General features: G+C 37.3%; 1 protein-coding gene across 2 annotated transcripts in view; it reads left to right on the forward strand.

The window, feature by feature from the left end:
- Positions 1–15,475, forward strand: part of LOC126332889 (NPC intracellular cholesterol transporter 1 homolog 1b-like) — a 155,136-nt gene that overhangs the window by 95,728 nt on the left and 43,933 nt on the right. For both annotated transcript variants that reach the window (XM_049996690.1, XM_049996691.1), the window contains exon 17: positions 10,194–10,448. In XM_049996690.1, coding sequence (XP_049852647.1) covers positions 10,194–10,448 — 255 coding nt within the window. The remainder of the gene's footprint in view (positions 1–10,193; positions 10,449–15,475) is intronic.

The raw sequence follows: 15,475 nt of genomic DNA on the forward strand, positions 1-15,475 counted from the left end.
TGTATTACTTGAACATGATTAACAAATATACAGGGTGAATCACCTAAAACTTACACCATCAATATTGCAGAAATGGAAAGCACTATTGATGTGCAGTTTTCACAGAATGGATTGGTAGGCAGGGGCTCATATTGTTAACCAATCAGCAGAGTGTAATAATACTTAGAAAGTTTATTTTTTGTGCAAACATACACTTTTTTACATGGAGCAATACCTATTGACATTAACAAACTAAATCTGGGATAAATTAGTATGCCAGTGGTGTTTGTTGCAGTATTCTAGTGTGAATAATTTATGAGATGCTGTATTTTGAAAAGTTCCCACAATGACACTACCTGTGGTAGCAGACAGTAAAAAATAACACAAGTACATACACTAGTTATGTGGATTCTGACCAGCAATGAGGCAATTGACCATCACAGGTTGTGTTTAAAATGAACACAGGCAGTGACAGTACCTGCTTACAGTTTGGTATGGAATGACTACTGCACACATGCTAGCATTTCAGTGTAAATATCTGAGCAGACTGCAATAATACATTGTTGCATATCATTGGTTTTAGTCGGTATGTACTGTATTACAGTTTGTTGTTGTTGTTGTGGTCTTCAGTCCAGAGACTGGTTTGATGCACCTCTCCATGCTTCTTATCCTGTGCAAGCTTCATCATCTCCCAGTACCTACTACAACCTACATCCTTCTGAATCTGTTTAGTGTATTCATCTCTTCATCTCCCTCTATGATTTTTACCCTCTGCAATACCCTCCAATACTAAATTGGTGATCCCTTGATGCCTTAGAATATGTCCTACCAACCAATCCCTTCTTCTAGTCAAGTTGTGCCACAAATTTCTATACTCTCCAATTCTATTTAATACCTCCTCATTAGTTATGTGATCCACCCATATAACCTTCAGCATTCTTCTGTAGCACCACATTTTGAAAGCTTCTATTCTCTTCTTGTATAAACTATTTATCGTCCACATTTCACTTCCATACATGGCTACACTCCATACAAATACTTTCAGAAACGACTTCCTGACACTTAAATCTATACTCGATGTTAACAAATTTCTCTTCCTCAGAAATGTTTTCCTTGCCATTGCCAGTCTCTACTTTGACCATCATCAGTTATTTTGCTCCCCTAATAGCAAACCTTCTTTACTAATTTAAGTGTCTCATTTCGTAATCTAATTCCCTCAGCATCACCTGATTTAATTTGACTACATTCCATTATCCTCGTTTCGCTTTCATTGATGTTCATCTTACATCCTCCTTTCAAGACACTGTCCATTCCATTCAGCTGCTCTTCCAGGTCCTTTGCTGTCTCTGACAGAATTACAATGTCATCGGCAAACCTCAAGTTTTAATTTCTTCTCCGTGGATTGTAATACATACTCCCAATTTTTTTTTCCTTTACTGCTTGCTCAATATACAGATTGAATAACATCAGGGATAGGCTACAACCCTGTCTCACTCCTTCCCGACCACTGTTTCCTTTCACGCCCCTCGACTCTTATAACCGCCATCTGGTTTCTGTACAAATTGCAAATTGTAAATAGCCTTCGCTCCCTTTATTTTACCCCTGCCACCTTCAGAATTTGAAAGAGAGTATTCCACGCAACATTGTCAAAAGCTTTCTCTAAGTCTACAAATGCTAGAAATGTAGGTTTGCCTTTCCTTAAACTTCTTTCTAAGATAAGTTGTGGGGTCAGTATTGCCTCACATGTTCCAACATTTCTACGGAATCCAAACTGATCTTCCCCGAGGTCAGCTTCTAGCAGTTTTTCCATTCGTCTGTAAAGAAATTGTGTTAGTATTTTGCAGCCATGGCTTATTAAACTGATATTTTGGTAATTTTCACATCTGTCAAAATCTGCTTTCTTTGGGATTGGGATTATTATATTCTTCTTGAAGTCTGAGGGTATTTTGCCTGTCTGATACATCTTGCTCACTAGATGGTAGAGTTTTGTTAGGCTTGGCTCTCCCAAGGCTGTCAGTAGTTCTAATGGAATGTTGTCTGTTCCCAGGGCCTTGTTTCGACTCAGTTCTTTCAGTGCTCTGTCGAACTCTTCACGTAGTATCATATCTCGAATTTCATCCTTGTCTACATTCTGTCCCATTCCTATAATCTTGTCCTCAAGAACATCACCCTTGTATAGACCCTCTGTATACTCCCTCCACCTTTCTGCTTTCTCTTCTTTGCTTAGAGCTGGGTTTTCATCAGAGCTCTTGATATTCATAGAAGTGGTTCTCTTTTCACCAAAGGTCTCTTTAATTTTCCTGTAGGTAGCATCTATCTTACCCTTAATGATATATGCCTCTACATCCTTACATTTGTCCTCTAGCCATCCCTGCTTAGCTATTTTGCACTTCCTGTCGATCTCATTTTTGAGAATTTATATTCGTTTTAGCCTGCTTATTTTGCTGCATTTTTGTATTTTCTCCTTTCATCAACTAAATTCAGTATCTCTTCTGTTACCCAAGGATTTCTATTAGCCCTTGTCTTTTTACCTGCTTGATCCTGTGCTGCCTTCCTTATTTAATCTCTCAAAGCTACCCAATCTTCTTGTACTGCATTTCTTTCCCCCATTCTTGTCAATCATTTTACAAATGTCAAATCCGGGGAATGAGTTGGACAAGGCGTAGATCCTCTTTGACCAGTCAAACAATTTGGAAATAATTTGTGAAGTGAAGACATTCTGTAGTACTTTGTGCACTATGGGCTGGACAGCCATCGTGTTGGTTCCACAGGATCCTCCTAGTCTTCAAAGGAATGGATTATAACATCTGTGGAAGATGGTCTGGTGTGAGGTTGTGATACTTGCGTGGATTCAGTGTTCCATCTATGAGACTGGTGGTCCATTATCCCACACCACATTTCCACACTCCTTGGACACTGATGTTCCACTTGATGAAGTCAACAAGGACTGTCAGCAGACCATTAGTGCATGTTTCAGTTATGATAACTGGTAAATGAGGCTTCGTCACTAAACAAGATACATGGTAGGTCTTGAGTATCCTATCTTAATGCCCACGTACATAAGTTAACAAGATTCTCATAATCATTTCCAGGCAGCTCTGACAGAGAGAGATGTGATATGGATGGAACCTATATTGATGGAGAAAGCTCAGAACACTTGCCTGATTTATGCCATTGCCTCATGCAATAGCATGGAAGCTAACATGCAGATCAACTGCAACAGCAGAAAGAACATTAATAACATACCTCTTCTATCATCACTTGTTTCCTTTTGTTACTTGGTCTAGGTGTTACACGACCACTTTCACATAACTGGATGAAGGGGTTCATAAATAATTGCCAAGATGGTTAACATCTGTTGAGAGATCTTGCCACATACACCGTACAAGAACAAACTGCATTCTTCCTACACCCTCTGTACACCATCAGCATATTGGCCTTTTCTATGTTACAAATAAAATAAAAATTGTCCACTCATAACTTATTGCTTGGACAGTTACATAAAAACTGTTTGCACAAAAAATACACTTTCTAAATATTATTACAATATTTTTATTGGGTGACTATACAAGCCCCTGACTACCAATCCATTCTATGAAAACCACACACCAACAGCACTTTCCATTTCTGCAATATTTGAAGTGTTTCAGTTGATTCCCTCTACATATTATTTAAAATATAATGTAATATTATTTATGAGATGCCCGAGCTTGATGCAGTGATACTCATTATTCCATATTTGGTGGCATATTTGTCATCATCCACCTTAAATCACCACATTTGACTACTGACAATCTGTTTCTTTTCTTTGTCAGTAAATTGCTAACTACTCTAAATCCTCTTTTGACCAAATATAATGACAGAAATGCAATGAAAAACTTTCATGTTGCACATAATAAAGCTGATTATGAATTGTAATTTGCCTTTGAAGCTGCAATTCTTGATATCTATTTTCAATTTCACTTTTAATTCTTCATTTTCTGACAAATATATAACTCCTCCTGTAGTAATAATTCTGATGTTTGCACATTTGACAAAGTTGACCTTGTCTGGAATGAGTGTTTGAAAGACAATCTGAAATATATTTGCAGTGTCTGCTTTACAGTCTGATTTAAGTGTTTCTAAATCCTGGGTATATACCAGAATGCCATCATCATTTGTTTCCACAGAGAAAAGATTTGGAAAGTGAGAGAATTGTATTTGACTTATATTTTGTTTGTGCAAGGTAAGTATTGACATGGATGTGGGTACAGTTGCTTTTGCTTTGATTAAATTCATATCATCTCCTTGCAATCACATTCATTTCATTAAATGAGGACACTGAAGAGCCAAAGCAACTGGTACACCAGCCTAATACTGTGAAGAACCCCTGTGAGCACCCAGAAGTGCTGCAACACAATGTGGCATGGACTCAACTAATATATAAAGTAGTGCTGGAGGGAACTGACCCCATGAATCCTGCAGAGCTGTCCATAAATCTCCTGGCAAAGATGATGAGAATGACACTCATCAAAATGTCATGGATTTTTGACGCAGCTAACCAGATGGCAGCCCAAGAAGACTGCATCAGCAGTATACACCGGGAAAGCCTAATTCACATATCCCAGATATGCTCAATAATATTTATGTCTGGGGAGCTTGGTTGTCACCACTACACACCCCCACCACATCTGTAAAGATGCTAGGGGCTTCTGATGATAACAGTATATTTTTTCAAGTTGTAGATATATATCGCCCTCATCAATGACCTTGCCACAGTGGAATGGCTTGTGTGCCTCTGTGGTACAGACACTGCAGGTTTGACCACTTCAGAGGGGTAACTGTTGGGAGGTTGGGCAAATAGTGTTTCCTGGAAACTGGCAATAGTGCATACATATACCGATGCCCCTACATGGTGGAATCCAGCCAGTACAATGTAGGAACATAGGTGTGTGTGTGTGTGTGTGTGTGTGTGTGTGTGTGTGTGTGTGTGTGTGTGTGTGTGTGTGTGTGTGTGTGTGTCTGTGCAGGAGGGGGGGGGGGGGGGGGGGGAGGCGAGCGTGCAAACGCGTTCATGTTTTCTGTGTATTTTACTCTATTTCATGAAAGGATAACTCTCGTTTTGTGTTTGTCTGTTGACAACTCGGTGTTTCAGCTTTATGGTGAGTGGTCTCCTTTAATCCAAAAGTATTTAGATCCCTTAATCAGGTAGGCAGGCCAGAGAATTTAAAGTTAGATGTAGTGAGAATTAGTGAAGTTCAGAGGCAAGAAGTACTGGATTTGTGGCCAAGTCAGTGCAGAGTTATCAACACAAAATTGAATAAAATATAATGAGGAGTAACCATAATAACAAATAAGACAATAGAAATGTGAGTAATTTTCAGTGAACAGAACAGTGACTGCATTATTATGGCCAAAAAGGTACAAGATCAGCCCCTTCAACAATAATAAAAGTTTATATGCCTACTAGCTCCACTAATAGTGAAGAGATTGATAGAATCTATGATGATATAAGAAAAGATTATTTAGACCATTAAAGGAGATAAAAGTTTAATTCAGATGGAGGATTGGAACAATCACTAGGAAAAGGAAGACAAGGAAAAATGCAAGAGGGACATGGACTGGGGAAAATGAATCATTGGGGAAGCTAAATAGTAGAATTTTGCACAGAGCATTCTTTAATCACCACTGAAACGTGATTTAAGAATCATGAAGGAACATTATATTTGCGGAAGAGCCCTGGAGGCACTAGAAGCTTGCAGGTAGATCATGTAATGGTAACACAGTAAGTTTGAAAACAGATTTCAAACGGGAAAACATGTCCAAGGCTAGATGTGGACTCTGACCATAATTTATTGGTTGTGAACTGCAAATTAAAATTGAACAAATTGTGAAAAGGTAAAAAGTTAAGGAGATGGGACCTGGATGAATTGAAGGAACCATGGGCTGTTGAGCATCTCATAGGAATCCGTAGGCAACACTGGACTTAAATGGGAAAAAATAATAATATAGAAAATAAATAAGTAGCTTTGATAGATGAATTAGTAAAGGCAGCAAATGATCAAATAAGCAAAAAGACAAGATACAGCAGAAATCCTTAGAGAGCACATAATATATTTAATTTCAGTGATTAAATGAGGAAATATAAAACTACAGGAAACAAAATAAGCAAAAGGGAAAACAAATGTCTGAAAAACATGATGACAAAAAGTGCAAAACAGCAAAGCAGAAAGCAGAGCTGTGGCTAGTGGAGAAATGCAAAGATGCAAGAAGCTGGCATGACTATGCAAAATTGAAGATACCTATGGAGAACAGAGAAGCACCTGTACGAATATTAAGAACTCAGATGAGAAGCTAGTACTAATCAAACAAACACAGGGTAAAAGGTGGAAGTAATATGCAGAAGGTCTATACAAGGCAACAAACTCAAAGATGGTATTATAAAAGGGAAGAGATAGTAGATTAGATGGAATACACAATACTGTCAGAAAAATCTGACACATCACTAAAAGACCTAAGCTGGAACATGGCACCTGGAGCAGGTACTATTCATTCAGAATGACAGGTCATTGGGAGAGTCAGCCATGATAAAACTATTCCCTCTGGTATGCAAGATATATGAGACAGGCAAAAGAACTCTCAGACTTTAAGAATAATGTAATAATTCCAATTCCAAATCAGACAAGTGCTGATTGGCATGTATACAACTGATCCATCATTTCAATAAGTCACAGTTGCAAAATACTGATATGAATTATTTACAGAAGCATGTAAAAACTGGTGGAAGATGACCTTTGAGGAAATTCAGTTTGGTGTAGGCATCTGGAGAAATGTAGGAATGTCTGGAGCAATAATCACCCTACATCTTACCTTAGAAGAAAGGCAAACCTAAGTTTATAGCAAATGTGGAGTTAGAGAAAGTTTTTGACAATGTTGAATGGAATACACTCCTTTAAATGCTGAAGGTAGCATGCATAAAATACATGGAGCAAAAGGTTGTGGGCCACCTATATTTTGTTGTATTGTTAATAAATTTATATGCACGTTGTGGTTGTTGGTTGGCTCAAAGTTGCAGGTGTGATTTGTGATGTCATCTGTATGCAGTCAAACAAACCCTAGTCAAAATTATCAAGTGCCTTCAAAATCAAATGAATATTTCTATAATTTCCAATGATACTGAATGCCATTTTTCAATATGATTGAGTGGAGAAAAATACTATTTATGGACTCTCACAGGATGCTGCTTTTGTTTGCATCCAAATATGTTTATAATATATTGGCTGAGTGGGGTTGATATGGAGATAGAAGGGCTAAAAACAGACAAAAATGAAAATCACTGTAAAATGTCAAAATGAAAACCTAACAATATATGGCGTACATTTATTTATTTATTTATTTATTTAGCCATCCGTGGACATTTTAAAATGTATGGATGTTTTCAGTTGCGTACATTCATATATTTATACAGTTTATTGTTACATGTAGTTAAACATTGTGACGTGTAAGTTATTTACAATTATTTTTGCTCCTTATCAAAATATTGTGAAACAAAAGCTATTTACAATCATTTTGTACTAAGGAATTCACTTATAGTGTAAAAGCAGTGTTCCTGCAAAAACAATTTATCATTTTTCCTAAAGTGGTACATGTTGTCTACTTCTTTTATTATATGTGTGTGTGTGTGTGTGTGTGTGTGTGTGTGTGTGTGTGTGTGTGTGTGTGTGTGCGAGTGTACACCTGTCCTTTTTTTCCCCTAAGGGAAGTCTTTCCGCTCCCGGGATTGGAATGACTCCTTACCCTCTCCCTCAAAACCCACATCCTTTCGTCTTTCCCTCTCCTTCCTGAAGAAGCAACCATCGGTTGCGAAAGCTAGTAATTCTGTGTGTGTGTTTGTGTGTTTTGTTCATGTGCCTGTCTGCCGGCGCTTTCCCGCTTGGTAAGTCTTGGAATCTTTGTTTTTGATATATCTTTTATTATACAGTTTTACACCTTCATACAAGAAGCTATTTTGAATCTTACGTTTATTCTTCCTGTCTAGGTGAAGACAGTGACTTGTTCTTGTACTATAGTTATGAAAACTGCTATTTGTGCTATAATTTTCTATATTTTTCTTGATGTACACTATGGTTTGGAATATAAATTCACAAAGAACAGTTAGAATTTCTAACATTTTGAGAAGTTCTCTGCAGTAGGCCTGCTTACTGCTTTTTGTTATAATTCTTACTGCTCTCTTTTGCATTTTAAATACTGTTTGTAAATTCTGAGCACTGTTTCCCCAGAAAATAATACCATAACTGATTACTGAATGAACATAAGTAAAGTATACAGTTCTCAAGCATTCATTACTGCATGCAGATACAAGGACTCTTAAGTGCTTAACCTGTTGTGGATATCTTTTTTGAGAGTTTCGTAGCATGTTCATTCCACTTCATTTGGCTGTCAATGTACAACCCTAACAATTTTGTTGTAAGTGCATCATTTATGGAGATGTCATCTAGCATTAAATTTAAGGGACTCTGTTTTCTGTTCATTCTAAAGCATATTGTATTTGTTTTCTTTACATTGAGTTACTTTATTTTCCTGAGGCCATTTGTGAACATCCCACAGCACTTCAGTAGAATTTTCCAACATTTGTGCTGGTGTCTTACTGGTGATAACTATGTTGCTGTTATCTGCAAATAATATCTTCTCTCCATGGCTGATATGTTGCAGTAAATCATTTATATACACCATAAATAATACAGGGCCTAGTACACTTCCTTGAGGGACCCCAATATTGATATATTGTAGATTAGATATATGTTTCTCAGTGTACTTTGATCCACTGGCGACATGTGTGATCTCTACTGACTGTACTCTGTTTTCTAGATATGAACGAAACCATTTGAGAACCACTCCCCTTACTCCTAGCGCCTCTAATTTATGCGACAGCTTCTGGTGGTCAACTGTATGAAATGCCTTAGACAGATCTAGTAAAAGGCCAGATACATAGCTGTTCTCATCTAGTGCTTCTAAAACAGTTTTTTGTAAATTGTGCTATTGCAGATTCTGTACCTCTACCAGGCCTGAAACCATGCTGGTCATTGCAGAGGAGGTTGAATTTACTTAGATATCTCAAAAGCCTGTTTTTCATTATTGTTTCTATCACTTTGGAAAAGCATGACAATAGGGCTATTGGTCTGTAGTTCTCAATGTTTTCTATGTCACCTTTCTTGTGAACTGGTAAAATTTTGGCATGCTTCAGATAGTCAGGGAAGCAACCAGTTTTGAAGGATTCATTTATGATTCCTGTTAGTGGAGCTTTGATAGTGTTTATGCATTTTTTCAGCACACACATTGGGATTTCATCTAAACCTGCTGAGTTTTTGTTCTTTTATTGCCTTACAACATTGCATACTTCCTCCACAGTAGTTGGAGGAATACTATTGAGTTTGCTATATGCTTCTGTATTGGTTGATTAGCACCTTTTGGAAAAATTTTCTGTAAGTTCGTTGCAATGCTGCTAAAGTAGGTATTCACACAATTTGCTAATTCTTTTGAGTTACTTTCTAAGTTTTACTTGTTACTGATTTGTGTGTTTGTACCTCCCTGCTTCACAGTTCCTGTTTCTTGTTTCACTACAGTCCATGTAGCTTTACTTTTATTATTGGCTAAAATTATGAACCTATCATTGGCTGATTACCATTAATCATTGGTTAAAACTATTTAACACACACACTCTTCTCTAAAAAGGCAATGTGGCATTGTATGTCTTTCAGTGAATTTCTTTCAATCTATGCAAGCAAAGACTGCATATATCTTGATCCCTAGCCAATTATCACAATAGATTCAGTCTGCTGTGCATAACTACAAATGCACTCCATCAACTATGTCATTTGACATAGAATAAAATTTCTTGTAAGAACTATAGTGCAAAGAAATCACACACAGACTGAAAATGTTTGAGTAACGAATGTGAATGAATTGATACATTTCACAGCATTTGTCTGGAATACCAACAAATAAATACATACAATGTTTCATACACTCCTCATTTAGAAATTTACTGTCATCATCTTCATTAAGACATGTACCAGAGCTATTTTCATGAGCTTATCTAATATCCTAATGAAAGTGGCCATTTTACCTGACTTTCACTTTAACTGCAAGGTTATGATTATGTGCACAGTATATTAAAATTTAACTACACTCTTTTGTTGCTGGATATAACACATATGTGTTGTTTTATGTTACAGGAAAACAGATATGATATTTGCTGCTGTGTTAAGTCAGAAAAGGCAGTTGATGATACACCTTCTGAAGACTTTCTGTACCTGTTATTCAAGTCATATTACAGTAAATTTCTCCTCAATCGCTTTGTAAAAATAGTGGTTGTTCTCCTATTTTCATTCTGGCTGTGTTCGAGTTTAGTGCTAATACCACGCATTGAGGCTGGATTAGACCAAGAAATTGCAGTGCCAACAGATTCATATGTCCGATCATATTTTGAGGTAAGTAGGCTATGCTACATCCTTCTTCATCCACTCACTTATAGTGCTCTACATTTAATATTCTGAAACATCTTTATTCAGTCTGAAAAAATATCCATGGTAAAAGATTCAGGGAAACATAGAAAATAGAAATTAAAAAAAGCACATCATTAGCCAATTGATATATCAAAAAAATTCATATGCTAATGAAAACGTATATAAAACTAAAAGAAACATGGAAATCAATAAACCAAAATAGACAAACATAATAAAAAAATATAATTGTATGATTTTGAGAGTGATTTACTTGTAAATGTTTTGCGAACAGTCTTTAACAATAGACTAAAATACAATGTTATTAAGAAATACAAAAACAAAACTGTTATTTATTAATGACACAAAAGAACCACATGCCAGGATAATGCAGTATATTAACTGTTTTAAGTAGCAGAAACATATTGAAGAGCTTTCTGGGAACCTGATTGTATGGTTTGGAATGAAAAGAGCTTCACAGAACAAATCTTTCTTTCTGCAGTAGAATTCAGGCCATTATGAAACATCCTGACAGATAAAACCAGTGTGTCAATGTGCAACATGGCCATCCATTTACTGGTCTCCAATATGCCTTGGGTACCTGTAAGTGATGTTCCTGTAAGTAGGGTTGCATCACTGAAAAGCTGAAGGAGATGCAATATTACCCTTACTGCATGTGGACACTTTTCTCAATTTACTCTTCTTCACTTACCAGGCACTTATAAAAGATTAAAGTGGCAAATATGTCTCTTAGTACTTCAGCATAGCAAATGGGTATAGTACTAAGTTTTTTGATGTGTCAAAGAAGTTTATTGCTATGTATGTGAACATTCATTTATTTGACATGAAGGATCTTCCTTATCAGTGTGGTAACCAATAAGAGACTTTCACAGTGAACTGTCAGCTGTTGATTAACTATCCTAAGGCTACAGAAAAGAGTGCTCTTGCTACTATAGCTCTAAAGAAGAGAGATTTCTTACAGCTTTTTCAGCATATTCTCTTACTAAATTGCTGCAAACCAGATTTAAATGATAGTGGTGGGGTCTTACATAAACTTCTTGGGCCTCTGTTGAATTTACATTTTCATACATTTAGTAAAATGGCCAAAATCTTCTTTTTGGTTATGTTTTTTTTCAGCCTTCATTTTTCAAGTCAATAATGTGGAAATATAAAAAAAAATAGTAGCACTATTTCTGGACACAGGGTAGCCTTGTCCTCCCCAGGGTGGCATCCAGGTAGAGAAACAACATGGTATTATTCTAGCCAATTATATTTCTCTGCTGTGTGCTCACCCAGTTAAACATATCTCTGAGGCCTCTGTTGAATTTACATTTTCATACATTTAGTAAAATGGCCAAAATCTTCTTTTTGGTTATGTTTTTTTTCAGCCTTCATTTTTCAAGTCAATAATGTGGAAATATAAAAAAAATAGTAGCACTATTTCTGGACACAGGGTAGCCTTGTCCTCCCCAGGGTGGCATCCAGGTAGAGAAACAACATGGTATTATTCTAGCCAATTATATTTCTCTGCTGTGTGCTCACCCAGTTAAACATATCTCTGGGTAACATACACTGCACTGCAATTAAGTGTACAGAATTACCTTTCATTTCTAAAAACATAAATAAACATTTATAAACAACATAGAATAATACAACACTGAGAGTAACTCTCGAGATAAACTTTGCACTAACGGTAACATACACTACAATCAGTTGCTAGACTGATTTTTCACATAACCCCCCATTATTCTGGGGCACACTTGGAATGTAAGGAAATTTAAGCTTTATTTGGCAGCCGGCTCTTGTACTGACTGCTGGATGTGGCATTGGTGCAGTTGCTAGCTACAGTAGGCAGGACCCATGCTGGTTTGATTCACTTCATGGAGACATTTGTAGTTTTGCCATTTGGCAAGATCTCCTCATTGTGGTCTCTCCATCACAACACTGGAAAGGGGCCAGCGTATAGTTGTCAAAGTGGTGAGTTGATGAGATATGTGCAAAGCCGCATGGATAAAAATGGGGTGTTCTCTGTGGCGCTAAGCAGGTGGGCATCTGCCTGAGCTGTTGCACAAACTGTGGCAGTTCTGATGGGGATGACAGCAGTGCAGGTGAAAGAAACTTCACTGGAATGCTCCCCATACACCAGTTCTGCTACCAATCCTCCAATATCTGGTTTTTACACTATGTGAAGACCTAAAAGGACCAAGGGAAGAGCCTTCATGTTTTTCATTGTGGCACATGGGAGCTGCATTTTGTAACAAAATGGACGTGAATTGCTGGGCATGATCTGTATTGCTGTGGAAGTGGCAACCAAATTGTTACATCCAGGTGATGATGAAGGCCTTTGCTGCTGTTTCAGCAGAAATGTCCATGATGTGTGTAGCTTCTGTCCAACAACTGTTTCTGTCCACTGCAATGAAAAGGTATCTGCAGTTCGCTGATGATGGAAGACGTTCTGTGAGATCAATGTGATTGTGGGCGAGTCACACTAGAGAGCTTTAAAATTGCCTGATGTCAGCAAGTACATGTCATCCCACTTTGCACTGCTGATTGGGTCCTCTGCTCTTCTTTATTCGTGTGAATGACCTCTCACTTAACGTTCAGCAAGCAGAACTAGTACTTTTTGCAGATTACAAGAGAGTTATAATAAATTCCATTCCAAAAAAAACAGCTGAAGATATTATTAAGGATGTCTTTCAAATAATTATTAAGTGGTTCTCAGAAAATGGACTCTCCCTTAATTTCGAAAAAATCTCACTACATCCAGTTCTGTACACCGAATAGAGTCATAATGACAATTGATGTAGTATATCAACAGGGCTCAGTTAAAAGGGTAGAGTTCTCCAAATTTTTGGGTGTTCACATTGATGACAACTTGAACTAGAAGAAGCATATTACTGAGCTTCTAAAACAATTAAGTTCAGCTTCTTTTGCTCTTCGTATAATCACTAGTCTTAGTAATAAACACATCAGCCGCCTACCATACTTTGCATATTTCCACTCAATAATGTCTTATGGAATAGTTTTCTGGGATAACTCACCACTTAGACATAAAGTATTGATTGCTCAAAAGGGAGTAGTGAGAATAATTAGTGGTGTTCACCCAAGAACATCATGTAGGCACCTATTCAAGAAGTGAGGTTTTTTTAACTGCACAATCAGAGTACATATATTCATTAATGAAATTCATTATAAATAATCCATCTCAATTCACAAAAAACAGTGATGTTCATATGTACAACACTAGAGGAAAGAATGACCTTTCCTATCTGTTATTGAAGCTGTCAGTTGCTCAAAATGTAGTACATTATTCAGCAACAAAAGTCTTTGTTCATTTGTCCAACAACAGAAAGTGTCTGGCAGGTAGCAGCTCAAGTTTAAAATCTAGCTTAAAGTCATTTCTTTTGGACAAGCCATCTATTCCATGGAAAAGTTTCTGTTTCAGAATGGGTAAAAAAATAAAATAATTGTACCTCTAAATGTAGTTGCATGTGTAGAACTAAAAATTTCAGTAATATTTAGGGCTTCAGCATGCACCTGGAGGCATCACATCATGATATCAACTTTGCCCAAGTTGCAGACCTTATAGAAGGGTTGATCAATAAGTGCTGTATTTGTGCATTTGCAGTGTGAGTGGTGTGAGTTATTTGTAGCCCAAGGTATCTGCCAAATCACACAATCACAAAAAGTAATTGTTAATGATGTTTTCTGTTCCTTTTGTGTAGCATACATCCATTGTAAACTGTCTGACAAACTTTATATGTCTGAACTGCCATGGTGAACATTTGTCACTGATGTTCCAGGATGCGGAAACTATCAGTTTCTTGTCAGAGTAAATTGCCATAGGGTGAGCTTCAATTTGTGGGCAGAAGCGTTTAACAGCTTCATAAATTGCGAGCAATTCTCTGTAATACATGCTCCACCACTGCTGCAATGGTTGCAACTTTTTGGAAAAAATTAACATTTGTCAAATTTGGTCAGTCTGTTGGTTTATTGCTGCTCTGTTGCTGCTTTGCAAGCATCTGTGACTATTGCTAGGGAAGCAGATGGCAGTGAATGAGTAAGGAGCACTGTACTAAGATTTTGCTGAAAGCTTTTACCATCTCTGGGGTTGATCTGAGGGACTGCCGGCCCATAGTGTTGTGTCCTGTGAATGCACCTGTGATCTGTGTTTATACAGCACCTATTGCCAAGAGGTGGTGGTGATAAACATTGACCATTCCCAGGAAATGTCAAAATTGTTGATAGTCTACTGGCATTGGAAGGGCTTGTAGGGCTGCTATCTTCTCTGGTAACAGACAAATCCCATCTACCAAAACCATATGTTCTAGGAAAGTCACTTCTCCTTTGCCAATGATGCACTTCTCTTTATTCTACACTATGCCAGGGTTATGGTACCACTGAAGCACTCCCCATGTGTGTTTTCTTTGTAGCTAGGCATCTGATAAAAAGATTATCATGTCATCAAGGTATACAAAACAAAATAGAAACCCCTTTAGCACTTCATCCACAAAACATGGCCATTTTGTGACCAAATGGCATAAATAAAAATTCAGATATACTGAAGAGCATAATTACTGTAATCTTTTGGAGTTAAAAGGCATCAGAGGTATTTGGTTGTATATTTTACAGTAGTCTATAATGCTTAAAACTTCTGTGCTTGCTAATGCACATGTAAAATCTTGAATGTCTGGTATAGGGTACCCATCTGGGACTGACCTGGTGTTTAAAGCACAATAATCACCATAGTGACACCATGAGCCATCTTCCTTGTGAATTGGCAATTGGAATCACAGATTATCATAGCTTGGAGCATTTCTTCTCCTTTGTCTCACTTAGGGGCTCTGGGGCAATTCTGTGGGCATATTGAAAAAAAATTGTTGGCCAGGTGTGCTATGGATATGATGCACAGTGTTGTGTCTGATGTTGCTATGCTGTGATGGTAGTCATAAATCAGTCAGAGACTCCTCTTTGTGATCCTCAAATGGTTTTCAGTACTGAACAAAATCTTTTGC

The sequence above is a fragment of the Schistocerca gregaria genome, chromosome 2 (assembly GCF_023897955.1).
Source record: "Schistocerca gregaria isolate iqSchGreg1 chromosome 2, iqSchGreg1.2, whole genome shotgun sequence".
Taxonomy (NCBI): Eukaryota; Metazoa; Arthropoda; class Insecta; order Orthoptera; family Acrididae; genus Schistocerca; species Schistocerca gregaria.